This window comes from Hakea prostrata, chromosome 5 (assembly GCF_041222555.1).
Source record: "Hakea prostrata isolate BN-2017 chromosome 5, UWA_Hpros_2, whole genome shotgun sequence".
Lineage (NCBI taxonomy): Eukaryota > Viridiplantae > Streptophyta > Magnoliopsida > Proteales > Proteaceae > Hakea > Hakea prostrata.
Window position 1 is genome coordinate 43,168,870 of NC_142604.1, and position 21,973 is coordinate 43,190,842.

The 21,973-nt window shown below is 37.0% G+C and overlaps 1 protein-coding gene across 1 annotated transcript; it reads right to left on the reverse strand.

The window, feature by feature from the left end:
* Positions 1-548: 548 nt before the first annotated feature.
* Positions 549-4,220, reverse strand: LOC149016032 (uncharacterized). The gene has a single exon (XM_089156657.1). It carries the CDS (start codon positions 4,218-4,220, stop codon positions 693-695), a length of 3,528 nt encoding a protein of 1,175 aa, XP_089012783.1. The 3' UTR covers positions 549-692.
* Positions 4,221-21,973: the final 17,753 nt, after the last annotated feature.

The window sequence follows — 21,973 nt, forward strand, 5'->3', positions numbered from 1 at the left end:
TCAGATTGAGCATAAGACCATTCCAGTACAACTCAACATGTACATTCACTTTATTTTCTGAATTTCCTTTGTGTTTCAGAAATTAAATTACCCTGTCCTTTTTTTGACATTTCAACCAGTTTTGAAGTCTCTGTTGTTCTATTACAGAAAGCTCGTTTTGCTTCAAACTTTACTGCTGGTGGATAATGGTCGGGCTTGCCAAGGAATAGAAACTCAGATTCAGGATTCTCATAGACAATGAAGGTTTATCCTGTTTAGACCTTTCCATGGCTCTGTGTTTCACTGCCCAGGTCTTGAATGAAATTCCCTTTATCTTTCAAAAGAAACTCGAAGAAAGAAAGGAGAATTTACTACCTTTGAAGTCTGAACTTATTTTAAGAAAAATTGACGGCAAATAGGAAACAACGAGATACAAAAATTTATAGGTTCGAAAGGAATGCATCAATAATAATAAAATAAGAAAAACGATTTATGTCTTTATGGCAATTAATGACAAGAAATTTACCAAGACACACACTCAAGACATCAGTCAATGACAGCCTCTCCAATGAACAATGACTGTGTAACCATAACAAGCACCATTCTTTAATCCTTATCAACGAAAAATATAGATCTATATAAATTTATAGAAGGAAAACAGGGGAAAGAAGTAATAACTTGCTAAAAAAACACACTAGATTTTCAAGCAATGGTTAGAAATAAAAATTCAGAAGTAAGAAACAAGTAGAAGGTAATGAACCTGTGGGAGGAGTAATGACAATGTAATCAGGATCAGATTCATCATCTACGGTCTCCAGGTAAGGACAATCTCTTATTCTCAGCTTACGCAACTTTCTCCATATTAGCTGATGTATCTTTGACTTTGAGTACTTCAATTTGGGGCAGCTCCAAATAACCAACTCTTTAAGTGATGGGAGGTTCTCCAATCCTTCTGGAAGGCTTTCTAATTTGGAACAATTTGAAATGGTCAACTCTTGTAATGATTTTAGATTTTCAATCCCCTGCTGTGACAAAGGTTGGATGAGATTATGACATCCCCAGATGGCCAACTTCTCAAGTGCTAAGAGAGATCTCAGCCCATCAGGAAAATCTTGTAGTTTATGACACTCGATCAACCAAAGTACCTGTAAGGATGTCATTTGTTGCAGACGGTTGGGGAATGATGTCAAATTAAAGCATTTCTGGATGTGGAGGGATTGTAGCAAATAGAGTTCTCCCAAGCTCTCTGGTAGAGCTTCTAGATTGGAACAATTAGTTATTTCCAACAGATGGAGATTTTTGTGGTTTCCCAACCTCTTTGGTAGAACTTGCAGATTAGAACAACCACATATCACCAACACACGAAGTGTAAAGGAGTCTCCCAATTGTTCTGGTAATTTTGTCAGATTATCACAATCTGTTATCTTTAGTGTGTCCAACCGTCTCAATTTATACATCCTTCCAGGCAAACAAGTCAAGCTATAACAACTTGAAATTTCCAAATATCGAAGCCAATGGATATCGCACATGCTTTCAGGTAGATCCATCAAATGTGAACACCTCTCAATCTTCAACTTTTGCAGTGACATCATCTGTTGCATTTCTCTTGGAAAAGAGACCAAAAAGTCACATCCATTAATCTCCAATTCCTCAAGGTTCCGAAATCCTTCAATTCCCTCGGGAAGATGCCTCAGATTTGTACAATTAGAAATACTGAGCCTTCGTAGATGTGTACAGCGTAGGATTTCTTTTGATAAAACCATGAGCTTAGGGCAATTTTTAATTGAGAAATGTTCAAGACGTTCCAAATATGGAATGCCCTCTGGCAATTCCTTTAAATTTGGACAATTTTCTATCTGAAAGTGCTTAAGCCACTCAAGTTTTTCTGTCCCCTTGGGAAAAACAATTGAATTTTTACAATTTTCAATATGAAGTGTGTTCAGAGATCCCAGGAGCGACATCTCCTCCTCTCTTAGGTTCGTAAGATGATCACAACTTTTGATGTGCAACTTCTCAAGAATATTGAATATGGGTATGTTGCGCACAAGTTCTTCTCTTGAAAAACCTAATTCCTTTGTTCCCAATAGAGATTTCAGCTTATCACATCTGTTAAATTCCAAAAGCTTCAGCTGCAAGAGACCCACGATTCTTGCATACTCTAGATTTTCACAATATGAGATAATCAGTTTTTGAAGAGAATGCAAGCCTGTCAGATCTAGAGATTTCACATGGTGACATGCATGGAAACAGAGTTCTTGTAAATTCTTGAGATGCGAACTTCCATCATCCAACCAAGTAGGGAGCTTGGTACCACGGAAACGTAGTATCGTTAGAACCAATAGTTTTTGAGGAGGTTGGAGCTCCTCAAATATGAAGTCTTGCTTCTCCCTGTCCTGATCATTGGTACAAACATGCCAATCAGACTCCCATTCTAACATCAACTCCTCAAGTCTTGTTTTCTCCTTCAAATTTGCTGCTCTAGCATCTTTTTCATTTTTCACATTGTCAAGACCAATTAAACACAATCTTCCTCGAAGATGTTTTAGAAACTGCAGCTCTTCAATACCAGCTTCATCAGTAACAGTAGTGTTGCCAACATGAAAGAAATTGAAGGTTTGAAGGTCACTCTGCTTCCTTATAAAACCTCTTGGTATGTTTCTCAAACTCCTTTCATTTTCTAGATGCCTCAGGTTGATCAGTTTTGTCATTCCTCTAGGCAATCTTTGAAGATTTATACAATGCAACAGCTTCAAAGTCTGCAAATGGTAGAGCTTGGAAATGGAAGCAGGTAATGCTTTAAAAGTACCATAGGAAAGATCAAGATACCTCAAGTGCATTAAGTCTCCAATTGAGGATGGCAACTCGTCTTTGCTGAAATGTGTAAGTTCGAGTACACGCAGGCTCTTAAACTTCAGAAAAGGAGCATCAAGAGGAATGTTAACATGAAGATATGCTCGATTTGACAAGATGGAATCATTTCCCAAGAGAGTTCGTGCAAAATCACGAAATAACCCATGCATCCTGTATTCTAATGGCTCGTCTTCTTTAGGATCAAAATTGTCGATGACAAGTAAGGACCTGTTTACCAAAGATTCAAGATAGGAATCACCTATATCTTCCATCAATAATTTTTGGACATGATGATCTCCTGCACCGCTGCTGCTAGTGGATGATGATGCTGCTGCTCTTGCTTCTTCTTCTTCTTCTTCCAAGAAACCATGAGCCATCCATTGTTGAATCAAGCTTTTCTTCTCAATAGTAAAATTCTCAGGAAATACCGAACAATATGCAAAGCATCGTTTCTGCAATATTGATGGTATGCTATCGTAACACATCTTCAGAATTGGAATTTGAAAAACAGTAGCTGCAGATTTATCAGCAAGAGTTTGTAAGGCAGCTGCCCACCACTCTACATTTGGTTTGAAGCGGAAGGCACGACCTACAGCTTTCAATACTAATGGCAAACCATGGCATTGCTTAACAATTGTCGACGATTCCAATGTTTTTCTGACTGGATGATCTTCGCTTCTCTCTGCAGTTTCAAATGCTTCTCTCTCGAACAATTTCCAACTGGCATCTGCTGATAGTTCACTTAAATTATATGGATCAAGTGTTGTTGTACGCACCATCGATGCAACTTCAGCACTTGGTGTTGTGACGACAATTGTGCTCCATCTTGAACTAATTGTTAACATTCTTACCAAATTATCCCATTTTTCTTTGTCTTGGTCCCAAACATCATCCAACACAAGTAGAAACCTTTTTCCACTCAGATTCTCTTCCAAACTACTAATAATACTTCCAGTAGGGTTACATGCTTTGACTATTTCTGCTGCAACCTTTCTTACATTCAGCTCCTTCTGTGACACGGTAACCCAAATTGCCACATCATAAGCTGATCCATACTTAACATTGAATGTCCTCGCCAGTGCCGTCTTCCCAACACCTGCCCTCCCCACAATAGGAATGATTGCAATCGTTTCTCGTCTTTGTGCATTCAACGCATCAGAAATGTCGATTGCATCCCTTCCAACCATATCAGCCCCAATATAATGATTAAACAGGGCTTTATCGATATCTTTTTCTTTTCCTTTTAGATGGGTAGGGGTAGGAACATGACCAATTTCTCCTTTTAGATTATTCAACACATGCTGGAGATCCTTGATTTTACTAGACATCAATTTGCGACGGTACAACAAAAATGGGTACCCACGTACTAACAACGACAAGGAAGAAATCATGCTTACCTTCCTGTTGCTCGCTTCCCTCGTGATCTCCTCCTCCATGTGATGAAAGGTTCGCATGATTTCAAATGACAACTCGTCCAACTTGTCTTCTGCTTCATAGAATAACTCTTTAGTCTTCTGCAATTGTTTTCTCATTGTTGCTTCATCCTCATGACCATCCAAACCCAAAAACCGGCTTTCTAAAACCATAACTGAAAATTTGGCGTCATTTACAGCACTCTGAAGCTTTTCGTACTCCTCCTTAACACCAAATTGTTGGAGAGTGGTAGAAAAAATCAATTCTTTATCAGCTACATTGTCTCTCATAGCCATTTTTCCTGTGTAAACAAGCAGTACGTGAGAAATCAGTAGTAGAAACTTGAAAGCAAGGAAAAATGCATAAACTAGCTGTAGAAGATCTACAGAGGGTCATAGAGATCGAGTCCATTACCAGCTGCAAAATTTCTCATAGCCATGTCAATTTCTTGTGACGAAATGCAGGAATCCAAAAGAAGAAGAGAAGCAAGTCCGTCCAAAGTTAGGTAACAGAAGCCCAACATGTCCTACTGAAGGGAAAATAAAAAAGAAAAAGAACAAAGGAAAAAGAAAAATAAAAAAGACAAAGTGGAACATTCTTTTTCTTTTAGCTTTTAATTCTTGGTGCAGCTAGTAGGGTATTTGGCTTTTTCGGAAATCTCTAATGAGTGCCAATTAATGACTTATAGGATTTAATTAGCCACTTATACAGTTATACTATTCTAATTCAACGTCACTCATTGGATTTACCTTAGACCTTGGATTAGAATATTATGAGTGGCTGAATCCTATCATTCACTGGCACCCATTCGGAGAGTCCTTCCAAGGACCGACATTGTTAAACAAGACGGTGATGTCTTTTATTTATTTATTATTTTTTTAGTATTCATAAAAATTGTAATTAGCTTCATTCAACTCTCTTTGTTGCTTCTTCCATGTTGCCCTCCTTGCAAGTTCAACCTGATTCTTTGCTTGCATGCTGAACCCGATTCGTTGCTTTCATCTTTTCCATCAGTTTTATTAAATAGATTGTGGAGTACCCATCCTCCTCCTTATACCCTTTGGGAAACTTGGCTCCCCTGTGTGCCACCCTACATATAAATACATATAAAGGGTACTACAGTACAAGTAGTGAAATTTCTTAAGTAAATGAATTGAATGTAGCCAAATAAGAGGGCATTCTACTTTCAAATTTTTTTAAGTCCCTGCCTCACAAAAGTATGCACTAGTTGTATGTCTTCTTGTTTGTCTTTTGTATAGATGTTGATGTGGTCAAGATGTTAGAGCTATATCTACAGCAGATGTAGTTTCTACTAGTTTGATTGTACTCGACGGGAAAAAATGTGGAGCATTTTTTATTTTTGGTGCAACTAGTGTACTTGGCTTCTCTAGCTCCTTGGAGGAAATCATTCAACGAGTGTTAGTTAATGAGTTATTGGGTTTAGCCACTTGTAATATTATAATTTAAGCGCATTCATCATTGAATACCCCAAACCTTGGATTAGAATATTACAAGTGGTTGAATCCTGTCATTCATCGGACACTTATTAGGAGGGCCCCTCCAAGGACCGTCATTGTTCATATTTGTTAAACAAGACTTCGAGGCTTGTTTATTATTATTTTTTAGTATTCACATACAAATAGTAATTAGCTTCATTCAACTCTCTATCTTGCCTCTTCGTTGTTGCCCTTCTTGCATGCTGAACCTAATTCTTTGCTTGCATGTTTAATCTGATTCTTTGCTTTCATCATTTTCATTACATTTTTGGCATGTGGGAATTAAGTAGTAAAAGCTTGAAAGCGAGAAAAAATGCATAAACTAACTGTGGAAGATGGATTGAGGGTCTTAGAGATCCACTCCCTTACTAGCTACAAAATCTCTTATAGATATTTCAGTTTCCTATGACAAAGTGTAGGAATCTAGAAGAAGAAGAAGAAAAGAACCAAGTAAGTTCAAAGTTAGATAAAGGGAGCAGAGCATTCCTACCCCCACACCCCTATATATAAAAAAAAAATAAAAAAATAAAGAAATAAAAAAATAAAAAAATAAAAAAATAAAAAAATAAAAAGAAAAGGAGAAGAAGAAAAAGAAGCATTTTTTTTTTTCCTTTTAGCTTTCAATTTTTGGTGCCGCTAGTGGGGCATTTCGCCCTCTCCTTGAAGGAAACCTCCCGATGAGTGCCAATTAATTAGTTATAACATTTAGCCAGTGATGCCTTGCATCTCATCATACTATTATTTAATGCTGTGTTTGTATGCTCTTAATCCCTTAGACTATTTTAAAAATAAGTGAAGTTTGGACCCCTTGAGAAATGGAGAGAAAGAGAGATGCTAGTTATTGTTAATTTAAAGAGTAAAAGCAACACTTCAGCGAGGACAGAACACACTCCCATTGTTGCTAATTTTATGACTCTAATCCACTAGTTGTGGATAATGGGTCACATCTCTCCATTTGCTTATTTGGTTTTAAGGAAAATCTTCTTTTCACACACAACTTAAACCATAAATGTCTTTTGGGTCTTTTGATGAAAAATGTAATAGTTCTTTACACAAATTCAATTCTCAATCTTATTTCTCATTCTGTAATAAATTATGTTTATAATATACTAGTTAAAAATCTGCATGTGCCGCCAACTTAAAGAAACAAAGAGAGAGTATAATAATAAAAATTAACATTATAAATAAAATAATTATCGGAGACTAAACTGAAATTAAATATAAAGTTTTAGAAACCCAAAAAATTAAACATAAGATATTGAATACATTGGAAATTTAAGTAAACCTATTCTAACTTATTTTTCTGTATTTTGATATTTTTACATGTAATAGCATACCACCCCCAATGCCAATTTTTGTTGATGTGCCATTTTTTGGGGCTCCTTTTGACTATTAATGGCAGTTCCTACACTCTTAATTTGTTCTATATAATTCTTTCTCGAACAAATTTGAACATCTTTGACTCTAGTAGGTTACATGCTACATCTATAATGTGGAAGACATTAGAAACCTTATAACTCATGGAGATCTCTTCTCTAGTTGCATTCAGTCCATCTTCTCACAAGGTGCAAGTCGCATCTAATAAAATTCATGTCGGTCCATTGTGTACAACCATAGCTTCACACCTTGTTAGTACACACAAAGAAAATTAAACCTTTTTAGAAAATTTCCCTTCATGATACGGTATCATTGTAAATTCTTAATTTACAAGGCAAATTTTTAAAATTATACGTGCATGATTCCATAACCTCCAATGCTCTTCCTTCATCGGTTGCTCGGAAACATTGTATTAGAATTCATGCAATAGAATTCAATGAATAATATCAATATAGTGGCACAAGCCTTTGTTAATCTCCTGCCAAAACATAATAGTTGGCAATCCTACCCGCTATCATAAATCGCCAGCTCTAAAATTTAAAGAATCATTATCAACTATAGTAGGAGCTGAGTTGCATTTCTTAGCATCGTACAAGATCATATCCTTGTTAAAACCAAGCTGCTTGGGCACTCCCAACCCATTTCTAGTTCATAGAGAAGTGAAGTGCATGACAATGATATTACAACTTTATAGTTTAAAAGAGTTGGGAGTCTCACTATTTCTCATTTTCAATGGAAACAAACTGTTGGATAGTTTTCATCAGAATGATCATTAAACCAAACAAGCATTGAAAAGATAAGCTATTATAGACAAACTCAATTTGTTTTCCCCACCTGATTATTGTTATTGACAATGAATGAATGATAACAGTATACAACGACAAAAATGACCTAAGGAACCTGGTTAAGAGTACAATTAATTTTAGGGGGAAAAAAGAAAAATAAAAATAAAAGTCATCTGATTAAATTTCCAAATAGACCAAAGAGGCAAACATCATCAATCAAGAAGTTGAAAGCTCCAATATCACTCTACCAGCACTACTTCATTCCCTACAAAACGTATAAAACATAAACCATAGAAACAGAACTCTATGATTGGTACTGATAGACAAACGTCTACCTATATTTTGCCTTTGAACTATGATATTTAAGTTGAATAGATATATATAAGCAAATGACCAAATGGTGATAGAAGAACTTAAGTTTTCTATATATAAAAGCTGGCTCTCCCATGTGAGCATCCAGCCGAATGAGAATAGTTATATGTTTAAATAACGTTTGAATAAACAAAAAATGGAATAAAAAGTTGTCTTTTATAATAAAGAAAACAAGGGTAGGATTCAAAGCCTAAATCAAGATAGAATGAGATACAAGATTGAATTATAAAATCAAAAGAGAAAGTAAGAGTAGGTAGATTTGGACGAGAAGGACAAAGAATAGAATTTAATTGTGGGTAACTTGTAATTATGCATGTGGGTGCTATATAATTTTAAAGATAATAGTGGGTGATCACTAGTTTTTAATTTTACCCCAAAAATAGAATAGTGGGTGCTGTTAATTTTCTCTTGAGTTTACTAACTCTGCCTTCTTTTTTTTTTTTTTGAATGGGGTGTGTTTTAAGATCCTAAAAATTAGACGGCTTTGGCATTGCGGACTAAATGTGGTGGTTTACATGTGCTTCAAGGGTCTTCAAAGATCGGTGTGAGGTGTTATTTTCACCGGATACCTGCGTTGTTCCTGAGTCCACATGGCAACAAAGACAGCACAGACATATTGGTTAGTTAGGTCTGGCTATGCTACATCATGCTTCAGTTCTCTTCGTTTCTAGGTTGAATCCTTCTTAACTGTTATATTTTTAATAAACAGACTTCCATCTTATGTCCTTGACACGAAAACCCGACCCAAAGTGTTATGCTTTATGGGTATTTGGCAGTTCTTTTTTTTCCCTATTTGAGACCCTATGCAATTAATAAATTTGATCCCAAGTCTTTGCCATGTGTTCATGGGGTACAGTGATAGACACAAGGGTTATAGGTGTTTTCACAGGCCTACTGATTAGGTTTATATTTCAAGAAATGTTGTCTTTGATGAACAAAAATTTCCTTTTAAAGATTCAGCAGCTTCTGTTGGAGCGACTTCTCTTATTGGCGATTTGGACAACCTGGATGTGTGCACTTTGAGGGGTGGGTCTCCTACAATGAACCTGAGAATATGCCTTCAGATCTGTCACATTCGGATGAGCAAGGTTGTGTTATTAAACCATGGTTTAGGGTTTAGGGTTGTGTCTAAGGCCATAGGCATGCCATGGCGGGCTCTGATCATACCCCCTTAGAGATTTCATTATACCCTGCAAACAAACGTCCCATGAGGTTTCACTATGAGACTAAATGGGAAGATCACTCTGATTTGTTTGATCAAATTAATCTTGGGTGGAAGACCCTTAGTGTTGGCTCTCCTAGTTACCAACTCCAGCAGAAAATTAAACATTGCACCAAATCTCTACAGTCATGGAGTAAGGTAACCTTTGGAAATGCCTCTATGGAAATTGCCAGACTGTCTAAACTCCTAGAGGAATGCCAACAAAATCCTCCTTCTGACTCTTCTGCAAAGGAAGAACTAGATCTTAAAAAGGAAATTGAGAAACATCTCTTGACAGAGGAAAAGTTTTGGTGTCAAATATCCAGAGTTCAATGGCTCAAAGAAGGTGATAGGAATACCAAGTTTTTCCATGCCTCCACCACCTATCAGAGGCTAGAAAACTCTATTACCAAACTTAAGGACATACATGGCCATTGGTTGACTGAGGATCCCAAAATTCACTCTGAAATTGCTCTCATTTCACAACACTCTTCTCTTTTTCATTTCCAATTTCTCCCTAGGAGTTTCTCTCTAGCTCATCTCCATGCATCACAGCTTTAGATAACTCCTCCCTTTGTTCCCCCTTCTCAAGTGAGAAAATAGAAAAGACCCTTTTTCTAATGAAGGGCACCAAAGCCCCTGGTGGCTGGTGCAATTGGTTGTATGTCTTCAATAAGAGGGTATTCTACTTTAAAAAAATGCAGCATTGAAGGACAGTACTCTTGGTGGTTTGGGTTTCTTAATTAAAAAAAGATAGTGAGGAAGTTACAGCAGTTGCTGCTTAGCTTTATGGTTTCTCATCTCCAGTAGAAGGGGAGGCTTTGAGCATTCAAGAGGGCTTATCACTTTTCTTTTGCTAAAGGGCTTTTTTTGCGGTGAAGTTCTAAGTGGTTTTCAAGGGTTGAACACCAAATACAATTCCTGGAACTCATTGTCTCAAGATCCAGACCGACGTAATAAATTATCCCGAGAATTTCGTTCTACAACTAAGGCTTCTGAACCGAATAAAAACAAAAAGTCTCATGTGGGTTTTAAACCCAAGTAATCATGGTTTGAGCGAACCTAAAAGTTTGGTCGGTAAGAGCTGATATTTTGGGTTACGAATATAGTTTGTAAGTCAAGAGATTCAACTAATTAAACCCGCGGGTTGATCCTGGTTTGATTTTTCCAATGTATACATCTCTTACAAAATTTATCTGATCAGAGAAGAGGAGACAGATCAGAACTGATTAAGCTTGTCATGAGTAATCTGTAATTTCTAAGAAACGGGCAACTCCTTTGAATTGAGGATCGAAAAGTAACTTTAAGAAGCTCTGAAACCCCATTAATTGATCCAGAATTTACTCAGATTAATTATGAATTTGCTGACACAAAATCTGATTTACCCAAGACTAAATTTGGGTAATTGTCCAGTTGAGGAGGCACACTGGCAAACAAAATTTAAGCTCTCCTGATTTAAGTTACCTGACTTGTTGGATCTTCTTGTTCTTCTTTAGTATTTCAAGTTATGAAAGTACCTGATGATCCACTCAACATGAATAGCATGACCCTGTTAAACCTGCTGTTCATTTTGCTTACCAGAGTGACCATGAGAAACCTTTCTAAATGGGTATTGCCCTTGAGCACGGACCCAAATATTGGCTGTAATTTCGCTAGATCCAGTTAATTATCTCCCCAGAAATATGGGATACTTCGGAGCCTAAGAATACCACTTCAATAAGGAAAACTGATTCATAACCATGGCATCAAATTCATTACCAGTCTTTAGTCTCCCTCTAGTTTTAATTCAAGGAAAATTCTCCAAACTTAGTGCTTGAATTTGTTGGAATCCTTATATAGCCGACGATGGGAATCAAATAACACAAGAACCCACTATTTTGCCCCGATTTTAAAGAGGCACTCTTTGGTACCAATTAAATTTATGATTATTTGCTCTATAAACATAAATTGATGTATTTTATTTTATTTTATTTTATTTTTTGTAGAAAAACATCTTCATTCAACAGACGGCAAAACTGAGGCCGTAGAGATCAAATCTACAAGCCAAGGAGTGGAAGTAGGCCAAACAAGTCGACACCGCCGCAGACTGGGCCTTCCTAGCTAGGTGGTCAGCAACATAATTGACCCGCCTATGAATAAAGTTAAAATTACATAGTTCAAAATAGGGAGTAAGATGTTTGATAACTGCAATGATGGGCTCTAAGTCTCTTCTAATTGGACCGACATTTTGAATGTAGCCTAGCACTTCTTTGCAATCCGATTCTATGATGACCTTTTCAAAGCCTTCTCCTAAAGCATATAGGATTGTCCGTCTGATTGCAAGAGCCTCCCCAATTGCTGCTGATTGAAAGCAACTGGGCTCGATGCTTGCTAATCTCACTCGCCCTTGTGAATCTCTAATGATTAGCCCGAGGCCCATATTTGGTCCACTTTCTTTGAAGTCACGTCATAGTTTCCTTTGAACCAACCAACTGGAGGATGCTTCCAACTTGGGAATTGTTGGAGCGGGTCCAAGTTTCTAATGGGGGCCATGCTTTGATGCTAAGACAAATAAGGTCCATTGGTTTGATTGGGCTTTTTGGCTCTCCAAAATTCATCATGGGCTTGTACAGCCTTATTTGCTACATCTTCTGCCACTTCCATAGGGTTTTTGTTTTCCTTTCTAAAGAGCAAATTGTTCTTAGCCAGCCATATGTGCCAACATATGAAGATACACAAACTATAAAACTTGTATGTCTCCTCTTTAGATCCCACCTTTATTTTCCTCAAGCCTTCCAACCATTGCTCCAATGAAGGATTTGTTGGTGGAGTATAACCAAAAGGACAAGTGAACCATACATTTCGTGCAAATGGGCAATCAAACATGATGTGATGAATATCTTCTTTTGCATTCAAACATCTTTGGCATTGTTCATCCACTTTGAAGTGTCTTCTAACCATTGCCTCACCCGTGGGAAGGCCATCAGCGCATGCTCTCCATATGAAATGCTTCATTTTTGGTGGAGCTTGACAATTCCATATAAATTTCCAAGTGTTGCTGCCAATAGATTTCCATCTAGGTAGATGAGATGATGTAGCTCTTTCTTGGCTGTTTTGTTCTTTAGCATTCATCACAAAGATGGTAAGCACTCTTGACAGAGAAATTTCCTTTCTTGCTGGCACCCCAAACCTGCCTATCTTCTCTTGGAAAGAGACCAAATGAATTTTTTTAATGTTGCTTAAATCCGTTGGGTGGAAGAAACGTTCTAACAGCTCTTGTTTCCATACTCTATTCTCAAGCATCTATAAACTCTTCAACTAGATTCAGCTGGCATCCATCCGGCCTTGGGAAAAGGATTGTGTAATCCTTTGAGTTTGGTATCCACTTGTCACCCCATATCTGAATTTTGTTGCCCTTCTCCACTTGCCAAACAAGATTATTTATTAGCACCTTCTTTCCTTCCATTATACTTCTCCATGCCCACGACGGTTGATTCCCAATTTTTGCATCAAGAAATTCTCTATTAGGGAAGTAAATTGCTTTTGTTAACCTTGCCCAAAGAGTGTTAGGTTCACTCCATAATCCGTAGGCTACCTTAGCGAGTAGAGCTATATTTTGACTACTTGAATCCTTGAAACCAAGACCACCTTTTTCTTTAGATTGACATAGTCTTTCCTAAGATACCCAATGTGTTTTGTTCTTCCCATCTTCCACTCCCCAAAAGAAATTTGATGCTTCTTTCCTCAACTCTTTATGGACATTTTGAGGGATTTTGAAATGGCCTCCTGCAAACTGTGGGAGCACAAAGGTGACAGCCTTCAAAAGTGTCTACTTTCCTGCATGTGACAACAACTTCACTTTCCAACTATCAAGTTTTGCATTCACCCTGTCTTTCAAATATGCAAAGTTATTAGCTTTAGAGACACCAATCTCTGGCGGTAAACCCAAGTATTTGGTAGGTTCCTTCTTGTAGGACACCTTAAGAATTTGGGAGAACCACCTCTTGAATCTAGGTTGAGTGTTGGGGCTGAACACTAAGCTAGATTTGTGAAGGTTTATAGCTTGTCCACCACCTCTCGCAATATATATCAAGAAGGGTTTTGAGGTTGAAGATGGCCTGTAGCTTCAACTCTGAGAATAAAAGAGTATCATCTGCAAAGAGCAGATGTGAGATACTTGGTGCTCTATTCCTTACCCGTATACCCTGTATATTTCCTCTATCTTCTTCTTGCTTAGTGAGGGAGCTAAGCCCTTGAGCACAGAGAATAAAAATAGCAGGGGAGAGGGGGTCTCCTTGTCTAATGCCTCTTGTGGGAGTGATAGTAGGCCCAATGTTACCATTGATCAATAGCTTATAATTGACTGAGGTGATGCAACTCATAATCAAAGAAACCCATTGTTCACAAAAACCAAGTTTAAGTAAAATTTCTTTAATATAGGTCCATTCTAACATGTCATATGCTTTCCTCATGTCCAACTTTAGTCCCACCAGCTTCTTCTTTCATTTCTTCCTTTTTTTGATGTAATGGAACAACTCATGTGCCATAAAGATATTGTCAGAGATAAGCCTCGATGGTACAAATGCTGATTGGTAGGGGCTCACCACCTCTGGAAGGATAGATTGAAGTCTGTTGGCAATGATTTTGTAGGCCACCTTCACTACGACCCCTCCCAAACTAATGGGTCTATATTTGTCTCAGAATCTCTAAAAGGAACTTTAGGGATCAAGCAAATATAAGATGAATTTAGGTTAGTTTCCATATATCTAGAAGTAAAAAGTTCATTGATAAAATTGATCAAATCAGCCCGAACACAGTCCCACAACTTTTGAAAAAACATTGGGGGGAGGCCATCAGGACCAGGAGCCTTTAGGGGTCCCATAGAAAAGAGAGCAGCCATAATCTCTTCTTCAGTTGGTTTCTCACATAGCATAATGTTCATCTCCGTTGTGATCATAGGAATGATAGCTGCTAGGATTTGATCTAAGGAGGCTTGACCAACTGGTTCGGATTGAAAGGCCTCGAGAAGTGATCTCAGGGAGGATACCCGTAATCTCTTTGGGTTCAGTTGTCCATGTGCCATTGCTTCTTTTGATTTTCAAGCTCTTGTTTGTTTGCCTTCTCTGAAGCGTTAATGCATGGAAGAAAGTTGTGTTGCTTGTCTCCTCCTTGAAGCCAAGAGATCCTTGATTTTTGCAGCCAAATTTGTTCCTCTGTAGATAGCTCTTCAGCCAATAGCTCAACCAGTATATTTGCTTTATCTTGTGAGAACAGCTCAGGTGGTTGACTTTGTAGCCTCTCCAATTCTACAGACAGCTTTTGGATATTTGTTTCCACTTTTCCAAAAACTTCTTTGTTCCATTTCTTAAAATGACATTTTGTTGCAATCATTTTCTTTTCAAGTTGTTCAGCTGCAGAGCCTTCATTTGATTCTTTCCAAGCTCTATTTGCTATTTCTTTACAATCTTCATGCCTCAGCCATGCACTTTCAAAACGAAAAGGTCGACTTCCTGGCATTGCTCCCCCCATAGAATCAAGCATAATTGGTGTATGATCAGAGCCAACAGCCCCTCTTACAAAAATATTTGCCTCTGGATTTAGACTCCTATTTGGTGTGATTTAAGACTCTTGTTTCTCATTAAAATAAATCAATTTAAACATAAATTCATAAATGGGTCAAGAGTTGTTTATGACTAAGGGTGTTAATTCGATACGGTACTGGTAATTCGATATGTAACCGTACCATACCGAATTTCAAAACTTGACACTAAAACCACATAGTACCGCATTTATACGTATAGTACAATATGAAAACGGTATTTTAAAAATGATATGATACAGTTTCGGTATAAAAATTGATACGAAAAAAATGGCTCAGTTCAAAGATATGGTATGGTATAATTTCGGTATGAAAAAACGCATTCTTCTATTCTTCTAATTTTTAATGTTGCCACAAGACTTTCTAATTTCAGTCTACCTTAACTGAAGTTCTAGCCTTCAAAACTATCTCTAATCAGCTAGCTGATTTGTTGTAGACAGTAAGGGATTGTATGGCAATGATTATGTGCCTAATTTCTCAATTCGGCACAGAATGCACTTTTTATGTTTCTGTGCCAAAATGGGCAAGTTTGGCACTAATCAGTACTAAAATCTTGTATGGTTAGACACAGATGGACGTATTTCTCTAGTAAAATTGGCACAGAATCTTGTATGATATGTACAAAATCAGGGTACAAAATAAACTATCTTTTTTTTCTAGTCTTTAATAAAATAATTAAAAAAGGTAAATACACATTAGTTGATACACAGTTGCTCACATAAAATCAGGTGAGATTATAAGGTTTCAAGTGATTAGTGGCGTCTTGCTGTTGCTGTCAATTGATTTGCAATTGTCTTCCTTTGTTCCTCCACTTTTCTTGTTGCATTTTGAGTGTTTTCAAGAGAAACATAAGAGTCGATATATGACTTCTTCAAGTATCAATGCGGGTCTCTGTACTCTTGAAACTTTTTATCAACAACTTGCTTGTTGCAGATGTACTCTTAAAACTTTTTTTAAACTCTTTGGTCTGTATTCTAGCTGAAACAGAGTTCTTGGTAGCTCCCCTGTTTTTACTAAGTATAGGAGAGATTATCTGCAAACAAGAGATGAGTGGCTTCATGTCGTATTTTGCTTAACATGGTAAACAATGTGTGATAATTATTGATTTGTTGGGAATGGGGATATACAGTTTGAAGCTCCAAATTTTGAATTGTCCATGCCTAACAAAATGATAGCTTTATCTTGATAACCTCTGAGGTACTCACTGCATCAATATATTTATCCGTAACCAGGAAACCATGAACCTTAACCGCTGAGAGTTTATGAGACCGTGTACTCTTCTAAACATGTTCATTTTTATGGCCAGAAGAAGAAGATTTGGTGCAGGAAACGAAGAACATGATTCATATTTATGGCCAAAGTAAGGGAAGGAAAAGAAAATCATTTTGTCTTGAAAAACTACACTCAACTAACCTAAAAAATATGTCTGAAGCAGTGAAGCTATAAGGTACCATTAATTTGTAATGGCTTCTAAGCAATTTATCCCATGAGGTTGATGATTTTTGACGCAACTATAGTAATAGTACTGTTTAGTTTGACCTCTAATAAAGCTGATCGAACAGAAAGCAAGTATACACCTGTATCTCAAATGCCAATTTAAGTACTCAGGGTGATGGTTCATAAACTCTTTAAGCAAGTGAATTTTATAGTCTACGAAATCATTTGATAAATGCCCATTCTGTCAATTACCTAAATACTAACAACACAAGAACTTAATAAAGAACTCATCAAGAAAGACATAATGACAAAGCTCCTAACCGAGTCCTTCGCTGAACCCAATGAGATTACAAGTGAAATAATACCAGGAGCTATTTCCTAGGGAATGAAGGTCTGGTTCCTATTTAGCAAAGCTATTGTAGATAATAATGCAAGGATTGGACATAATATTTGTATCCATACATGACGAAAAATAGAAAAATCTGCAGAATAAAAATGCAGGATATATAGAACAAAATCAATGCAAATAATTCTAAAACCATCATTAGCGACTGAACCTGAGAGTGTTCATTCTGGCCAAAACAAAAATTGTTAGAATGATAAAGATGTATTGGATAACTAACTACAAAAATTAACCGAAGTATTTTACTATCTATTGACTATGATGGCTGGAGCTGCCGGGACACTTCAAAACAAAATATCTATAGCCACCATTCTGCACCATCAACAAAGGTTTTAAGCATAAAAGAGGAAGAAGAAAAAAATCATCTAAGGAATCCACAACCATGAGATAAAGAAGGGAAAATACCTTCATCGCAGATGAATGAAGATGAGAAGTGGATACCAGTGACTCGCTGATGAAGACGAAGAAGTGGAAACCCTAAAATGATCGCAAATGAACCCGAAATTGCTGCTTTGTTGCACACACACACGGCTTCATGCGGTTTACCCTTGATCGGTTGCACCGAGAGCGGTTGCAGAGTGCAAAGAGATTTCACGGTTGCTTAGGGCTTGAGAGAGATGACAAAGAACGAGAGAGAGAGAGAGTCACTAGATCGTCGAGGGAGACCAGAGAGAGATGAGAAAGACGAGAGAGAGTCCAAAGAGAAGAGAGACTCGTAGAATTTAGGGCTTCCGCAGATTTCACGGAATTCATGTCGGTAACCCTCATCACCATAAATAAACCTATTGTGCCCCTCCTTTTGACGAGAAATTATGTGCCCAACGCCTGGTTTAGCACACTATTTTTAGATCGGTTTACCGACATGATTTCAGCGATTTTTGTGCTAAATTGGGCAAATGGCACAGAATTAGTGTGCCAAAATCATTCCCATACAACCCCTAAGTTTACCTTGGATGAATTGTTTTAGACATTAAGTTACTGATTTCTGCCCCTATTTCTAATACTGTGATTCGTAGGTAAATGGAGCTAAGTCATCATTGACTTGGCTTTACATTAGTAAACTTAAACTACACATACCAATTTATTTTCACAAAGCACCAGAGATGCATACTTATTGAAAAAAAAAAAAAACAAGATGCCAAACCAAAGTTGTTCAAATAAGAAGTCAACAAGAATAATCAAGAAAATAAGAAATCATGTTGAGAATAATACCAACAAGAATGATCAAGAAGTCCCATACCATTGCATTGACATTTTCATTGTGGTTAAACAAACGATGAAAAGGGATAAAAGTCCTATTACAAAATCCAACATTGCCCAACTCATATACATTATGAAACCTACCATGTCTGAGCCCGTCTAAATTACTAAATCCACTTTTTCAATGCCCATATCCATTACAAAACTCACCAGCACTCAACTAAACATATCAAATTTAGTATATGCTACGATATTCAATATACAATAATATGATAAGGTATTCGGTACATACCAATGGGATGCTACGTAAAATTGATACTGTACCATACCAAATTTCAAAGGTTCTCATGATTTCAAATAACAACACTTCCAACTTGTCTCTACTTCATGAAATAACTCTTTAGTCTTCAACTTTTTTCTCATTGCTTCTTCATCCTCATGACCATCCAACAAAAGCCGGCTTTCTAAAACCATAACTGAAAATTTGGTGTCATTTACAACACTCCAAAGCTTTTCATACTCTTCCTTAACACCAAATTGTTGGAGAGTGGTAGAAATAATCAGTTCTTTATCAGCTCCATTGTCTCTCATAGCCATTTTTCCTGTGTAAACAAGCAGTACGTCAAATCAGTAGTAGAAACTTGAAAGCAAGGAAAACTGCATAAACTAACTGTAGAAGATCGATAGAGGGTCATAGAGATTGAGTCCCTTACCAGCTGCAAAATTTCTCATAGCCATGTCAGTTTCTTGTGACAAAAAGCAGGAATCCAAAAGAAGGAAAGAAGCAAGTCCGTCCAAAGTTAGGTAATAGGAGCCCAACATGTCCTACTGAAGGGAAAATAAAAAAATAAAATGAAAAAGAAAAAGAATAAAGGAAAAAGAAAAAGAAAAAAGACAAAGTGGAGCATTCTTTTTCTTTTAGTTTTTAATTATTGGTGCAGCTAGTAGGGTATTTGGCTCCTCTCCAGAAATCTCTAATGAGTGCCAATTAATGAGTTATAAGATTTAATTAGTGATGCACTTATACTATTCTAATTCAAGGTCACTCATTGGATTTACCTTAGACCTTGGATTAGAATATTATGAGTGGCTAAATCATATCATTCACTCACTGGCACTCATTTGGTAAGTCCCTCCAAAGACCGACATTATTAAACAAGATGGTGATGTCTTTTTCTTTCTTTTTAGTATTCATAAAAATTGTAATTAGCTTCATTCAACTCTCTTTGTTGCTTCTTCCTTGCTGCCCTTCTTGCAAGTTCATCCCGATTCTTTGCTTGCATCCTGATCCCGATTCTTTACTTTCATCTTTTCCATTAGTTTATTAAATAGATTGTGGAGTAGTCATCCTCCTCCTTGTACTCTTTGGGAAACTTGGCTCTCTTGTGTGCCACCCTACATATAAATACATATAAAGGGTACTACAGTATAAATAGTGAAATTTCTTAAATAAATGAATTCAATGTAGCCCAATAAGAGGGCATTCTACTTGCAAAAATTTTCAAGTTGCTGCCTCACAAAAGTATGTTGTATGTCTTCTTGTATGTCATTTGTGTGGATGTTGATGTGGTCAAGATGTCAGAACTATATCTACAGTGGTTGTAGTTTCTGCTAGTTTGATTGTACTCAACAGAAAGAAGAAGAAAAAATGTGGAGCATTTTTAGTTTTAGTTTTTAATTTTTGGTGCAGCTAGTGTACTTGGCTTTTCTAGCTCCTTGGAGGAAATCACTCAACGAGTGTTAGTTAATGAGTTCTAGGGTTTAGCCACTTGTAATATTCTAATTTAAGCGCACTCATCGTTGAATACCCCGAACCTTGTATTAGAATATTGAAAGTGATTGAATCCTATCATTCATCGGACACTTATTAGAAGCCCCAAGGACCGTCGTTGTTCATATTTGTTAAACAAGACTTCGAGGTTTGCTTATTATTATTTTTTAGTATTCACATAAAAATAGTAATTAGCTTCATTCAACTCTCTTTCTTGCCCTTCTTGCATGCTGAACACGATTCTTTGCTTTCATCATTTTCATTGCATTTTTGGCATGTGGGAATTCAATAGTAGAAACTTGAAAGCATGAAAAAATGCATAAACTAAATGTAGCAGAATAATTGAGGATCACAAAGATCCACTCCGTTACTAGCTATAAAATCTCTCAAGCTATTTCAGTTTCCTATGACAAAGTACAAGAATCTAGAAGGAGAGAAGCAAGTAAGTTCAAAGCTAGATAAAGGGAGTCCTCCCCCCCCCCCCCCCCCCACCGGGGAGAAGAAAAAGAAAAAAGAAAAAGGGAAGGATTTTTTTAGCATTCAATTTTTGGTACAGACAATGGGGTATTTGGCCCTCTCCTTGAAGGAAATCTCTCAATGAGTGCCAATTAATAAGTTATAGCATTTAGCCAATGATACCCTGCATCTTATCATACTATTATTTAATGTTGTGTTTGTATGCTCCCAATCCCCTAGACTATTTAAAAAAAAGTGAAGTTTGAAACCCTTGAGGGGCCGTGCAAAAGATGAGAGTGGCCCCCAAGCCCATAGAGTAGGCCCATTTATTATATAATTGTGGATATATAATATATGTTAACAAATATTGTATATGTACACGCACATATATCCTCTTATATAATAAATAATATATACTATATAATACATAATATTTCATTTAAACTTGATGACTCAGGAGAGAGAGAGAGAGAGAGAGAGAGAGAGAGAGAGAGAGAGAGAGAGAGAGAGAGAGAGAGAGAGAGAGAGAGAGAGAGAGAGAGAGAGAGAGAGAGAGAGAGAGAGAGAGAGAGAGAGAGAGAGAGAGAGAGAGAGAGAGAGAGAGGAGGTGGCACTTCCCCTCTCCCCCTTCCACCTCCTAACATGAAAAGTAAAAAGAAAACAGGGGAAAATAAGTTAGAGAGAAGAGAAAAAAATAGAGAGAGGGGAATAAGTTAGAGAGAAGAGAAAAAAAATAGAGAGAGGGGGGGGGGAGAAGAAAGTTCTGTCGATATCCACCAGCACTCTTAGGTGTCGTAATTGATTTCAAGCCTATAACCAAAAGTTATTCGATTTTCGATAAGGGAAGACATGTGAATATTATAACCCAATTCATGCTACGGTCAAAGGCATTGTTTTGGTGACTATCATGAGTCGCTTGCCAGATAATCTACATATGGTCATATTTTGGTTCCACATCTGATTTTGATACACCTAATTGATTTGCATACTATAGACCAAATTAATTTACATAGTATGTGCCTAATTGATTCGCATACTATTCACCCGATTGATTCGCATACTATGTGCTTGATTGATTTGCATATTATGTGTCAAATTGATTCCCATACTATGCATCGGATTGATTCACATACTATACCCTTGATTGATTTGCATACTATGCACCTAATTGATTCACATTCTATGCGACAAATTGATTCACATACTATGCACCAAAATGATTTGCAAAATGCGCCTGATTGAGTCACATAAGTCATGAACACTAACTTATGTGCTTCACTCAAAAGTTCCTTTATAAGTTCCTCAACCACAGGCACACATAGTTTTCCTCTATAAGTTAAGGAACCATCGGTAGACATAAGAAAATCTGACTCTTCCTGTGGATTAGAAGAAATCTTCTCAATCTTCTCCTTCAATTCAATATCCCAGGGTTGCAGGGCTATGATTCTATCTCTCAAGGTTGCACATGCTGACATAACTACAAGTATTAATTGTGTCAGAACCTCTGGCACAATTGCAAGTTCTAACTTTATAATAGCATTTAGAAGCGGTTTAGTAAGAGAAGTCCGATCTATCTCTTCATGGTTACTCTTTCTACTAAGTCCAACAGCAACTACATTAGTCTTCCCAAGATGATATTGAATATCACAATCATA

Excerpts from the sequence above, each read along its gene's own strand:
- LOC149016032 (XM_089156657.1), bottom strand. The coding sequence starts at position 4,220 with ATGATTTCTTCCTTGTCGTTGTTAGTACGTGGGTACCCATTTTTGTTG.